Here is a 3620-nt window from a genome sequence, read left to right as displayed (position 1 = left end):
TTTGAGATATTTTATTTCAAAAATTGATTCATAAGTTTATATTTTGTTAAAATAACCCACATTTATATTTACTAACCATTTATTTCATATTTAAATTAAATTATAATCACATCATTATTCAAAATTTATTATTCTCACCGACATAAAATTTATTATTCTCACCAACATATAGTCACTTTAACTCACACCAACAGAGTGTTAGTGATGAAATAATTATGATCTATAAACATGAAAGTATAGTCGCAGATGATATTGACCAACAAATAGATCAAAGTAACAATGTTCATTCCTCTTCTCAGTCACATGATCGACAAATACAAGTTCAACTTGAGGAAATTGTCCGTACTATGTGGAAGAATTATATTAAAAATTAGTTAACTACAATTTATGTTCAATTTGTTTTATTAAATTAAAGCTAGATGAAACAATTACTTAAGTGTAGAACAAATACCTTTGTAATAATTTATTATGCAATTTTATAATTTTTTGTTTGATAAGATTGAATAACAATTAGGGTTATTTTAATAATTTTACAACTTATGAGATTTTTATGCTTATGATAAATATACAACACAAAAATTTCATATCATATGTCCAAGCAAAACTTCAATTTCATCTTATAATTTCATATCGTGATACCATATCATTATTCCTTATCGCATGGCCAAACGGGCCCTAAAAATAATAATTGAGTTAGTCTTCAGCTTGTAGACAACCAAAATGAAATTCACTTCAGAGTCATCAATGATTCTCGAATACCGATCACGTTCAAGATGTAAGATCAGATTGTTGTGACATAAATATTGGATCCAAAAGTTCATTTATTGTTCTTTATTTCCACATATTTATGTTAACAGTGACTCCAACAGCAAAACTTATTCCAGTTATAAATACCTACTACCTTTCATTCATATGAAGAAAAGGACTTGTCATTCGAAATCAAGATTAGGAGTTTTAAGGTTTTAAATTTTTTTTTTTGAGAATTCACATGTTAATATATATATCTAATTTTCTAATAAAGATATAAAATTTATGAAAAAGTTAATGAGTTTGTTCGAACCCATAAACTCCGTCTAGCTCCGCTCATAGGAGAAGATGTAATATTAAATATGATTTTAAGTATTGTGCTCTCGGCTCTCTGTCATTTCAGTAAAATTTTAACTGCTCACATTCCAGCATCAATTAGTGTAAATTAGACATAAAAATTGTAAAAGTAAATTGTCATTACAAGAACTGATATAGTTTTATTATCTCACCACACTCTTAGATCATCAATACATAGAATAAACACACCACAAACATATACAGTATAATTTTCTGCGATGAAAGCTACAACAAGTATTTATTCAAATCAATTATTTAACATGGAACAACATGAGATGGATCAATTGTATTTATCTGCAATCTCCACGAGAGTGTCACAAAGTTTTTTGGGCATACATAGCATTGCCATATGATCAGCACCTTTAATTTCCTTTGCTTCAGTAACACCAATATTATCAATTTGCCATTGTTGAAATTCTTTTGATATGCCTTTATCCTCTGTACACACTACATAAACTCTCTTCACAGATCCATATCCTTCATCTGTCAAATACTTGGCCTTTGACAAATCTTCCAGAAACAGAGAACTTGTTCTCACTAATGATAATCCTAATGCAACATCCTATCATAGTATCATTTAAATGTAAGATCGCTTCTATTTCAAAACGAAAAACAAAATAATTGGAAAAATACACAAATATTCCCTAGACTAAGATTAAAATTTTAGAGACATACCTTAATTAAACTAAAATTCTATTATCTCCTGAACTTATTTTTTTCTGTAATTTTATGGTTTGTGGCATGTAAGACAAAGTGTATAAAATTACAAAAAAAATAAATTCACGTGATAATATAACCTTAATTTAGTCAAGGTGATTCTCTGAAATTTCGATTATAGTCTCGAAGGATACTTGTTTATTTTTTCCAAAAAAAAAATTAATAATTTTTGAATTAAGGTATATAATAAAAGAGTACTGATTACCTCAGGAGGGCTTAACCGGTAAAGCTTATCAGCCAAAAATTTGGGACCAAAAGTCATGGATGTGAGTGGCTCTTCAGGGGTACCATATGGTAAAAATTGAGTATCTAACCAATTCTCTGCTGGTGTCCGTTCATTGTACTTCAAAAATTTACCATTAAAATTCGATTAATAAGTCAAATAATTATTCATGATTATTGTCATAAAATACTCATATTAATGTGAACCACTAAATCTGAACAGATAAAAATGAATCAAAAGAAGAAATGCCGAAAACCAATTATTAATTGAAAGGCACATCTGGAGAAATATAACTAAAAAATATAACTCTCTATGCACAACGGCAGATCTAAACTACAAGTTCGGCATAACTTAAAAATTCATTTTTACTTGTCTATCGTTAAATATCATATATATAAAAAAAAACACGTAACTAGATCTTTTTTTAAAAAAACAGAAGAAGCTAGTAGTATATTATACTCACCTGATCCATAACATAGGAAGATATGTGAATAGAATCAGGCATAAAAGCAGCCAAGAAAACAGCAGCATAGATCTTTTTTGGGTATTTTTCCATAGCAAGTGCTAAATTCATACCACCAAGACTATGTCCAACTAATATGGCTTTCTCCTCTTGTGGAAGAGATTCCATTAATTCCAATAATGGCAAAGTGTAATCATGAAGTGTGTGAAGTTGCTCTATTTTTCTCAAATCAATGCCAGAGGCTGCTAAGTCAAGAGCAGTGACCTTGTGGCCTGCAGCCTCTAGCAATGGTTTTAGCTTGTACCAACACCAAGCTCCATGGCCTGCACCATGTACTAGAACAAAATGTTTTCCTTGTTTCTTGTTAGCTTCCATTTTTTAGGCCTTGTGATTTTTCTTTACTTTGGTTTAGTCTTTAAGAACTATGAGGTGGGTTATATAGACTATAGAGGTTTTGTGGACATTATAGCCACTGGTGATGCCACCTTATAGTTAGGATTTATTCCAATTTTTTTCGGTAAAATTTTATATATATATATATATATATATATAAAATTAAAATAATTTTTTTTTATATATATAATAAATGTCGGATTTCTTCTGACTACTTCGTATGTCTATTTTCAGTGGTAAAACTTGTTTAAGTGGTGTCAATTTATGATGGGCAACTTTCACATATAGCAAACAAAAAATTTATATTTGTATAATATAGCAAACTTTGCATAATTGCGCTCCATAGCAAACATAAAAACTGTATAATTCGCTATACATATACAAGTGTATAATTCGCTGGCCTATTTTGCTGCAATTGTATAATTTTGATTTGCATATAGTTGAATCGAATTAAAATGTATGTATATTACATAATTATAAGTTTATAGCAAAAAAATATATGTTTTTCTCGCTTTAAACAAAAACACAATATATACACTTTTGTTGTGTAAAGCTAGAGAAAATTGTATTTCACTGCAATTATATAATTACAATTCGTTGGCCTTTTTCTCTGCAATTTTTGAAGTAAAATGTTTGTAAATTGTATAATTAAGTGCATAACACGAAGATATACATTTTTGCATGTGTATATACAATTTTCTCTCGCTTTATACAAAACAG

At 28.8% G+C, this 3620-nt stretch overlaps 1 protein-coding gene across 2 annotated transcripts; it reads right to left on the bottom strand.

Annotated features, from left to right (window-relative positions):
• Positions 1-1205: 1205 nt before the first annotated feature.
• On the bottom strand, positions 1206-3136 carry LOC101261578 (salicylic acid-binding protein 2). Of its 2 annotated transcripts, XM_004233374.5 has the most exons (3): positions 2508-3136; positions 2027-2164; positions 1206-1666 (listed from the first exon to the last, which is right to left on the bottom strand). In XM_004233374.5, the coding sequence occupies exons 1-3, from the start codon at positions 2880-2882 to the stop codon at positions 1385-1387; spliced, it is 795 nt and encodes a 264-aa protein (XP_004233422.1). In that variant the 5' UTR covers positions 2883-3136; the 3' UTR covers positions 1206-1384. The 2 variants fall into 2 exon arrangements, with proteins under 2 accessions (XP_004233422.1, XP_025885040.1); XM_026029255.2 differs by lacking the exon at positions 2027-2164 and having other exon boundaries at positions 2508-3018.
• Between the last annotated feature and the right edge of the window lie 484 nt (positions 3137-3620).

This window comes from Solanum lycopersicum, chromosome 2, assembly GCF_036512215.1.
Source record: "Solanum lycopersicum chromosome 2, SLM_r2.1".
Lineage (NCBI taxonomy): Eukaryota > Viridiplantae > Streptophyta > Magnoliopsida > Solanales > Solanaceae > Solanum > Solanum lycopersicum.
This window is presented reverse-complemented; position numbering and strand designations above follow the sequence as displayed.

What these genes read in the sequence shown, in the direction of transcription:
- LOC101261578 (XM_004233374.5), bottom strand. Translation starts at nt 2,882, where the DNA reads ATGGAAGCTAACAAGAAACAAGGAAAACATTTTGTTCTAGTACATGGT. An exon ending in CTTCCTATGTTATGGATCAG is followed by an intron (nt 2,165 to 2,507) that starts GTGAGTATAATA and finishes AAATTTTTGAAG; the next exon opens with TACAATGAACGGACACCAGC. An exon ending in ACCGGTTAAGCCCTCCTGAG is followed by an intron (nt 1,667 to 2,026) that starts GTAATCAGTACT and finishes ATACTATGATAG; the next exon opens with GATGTTGCATTAGGATTATC.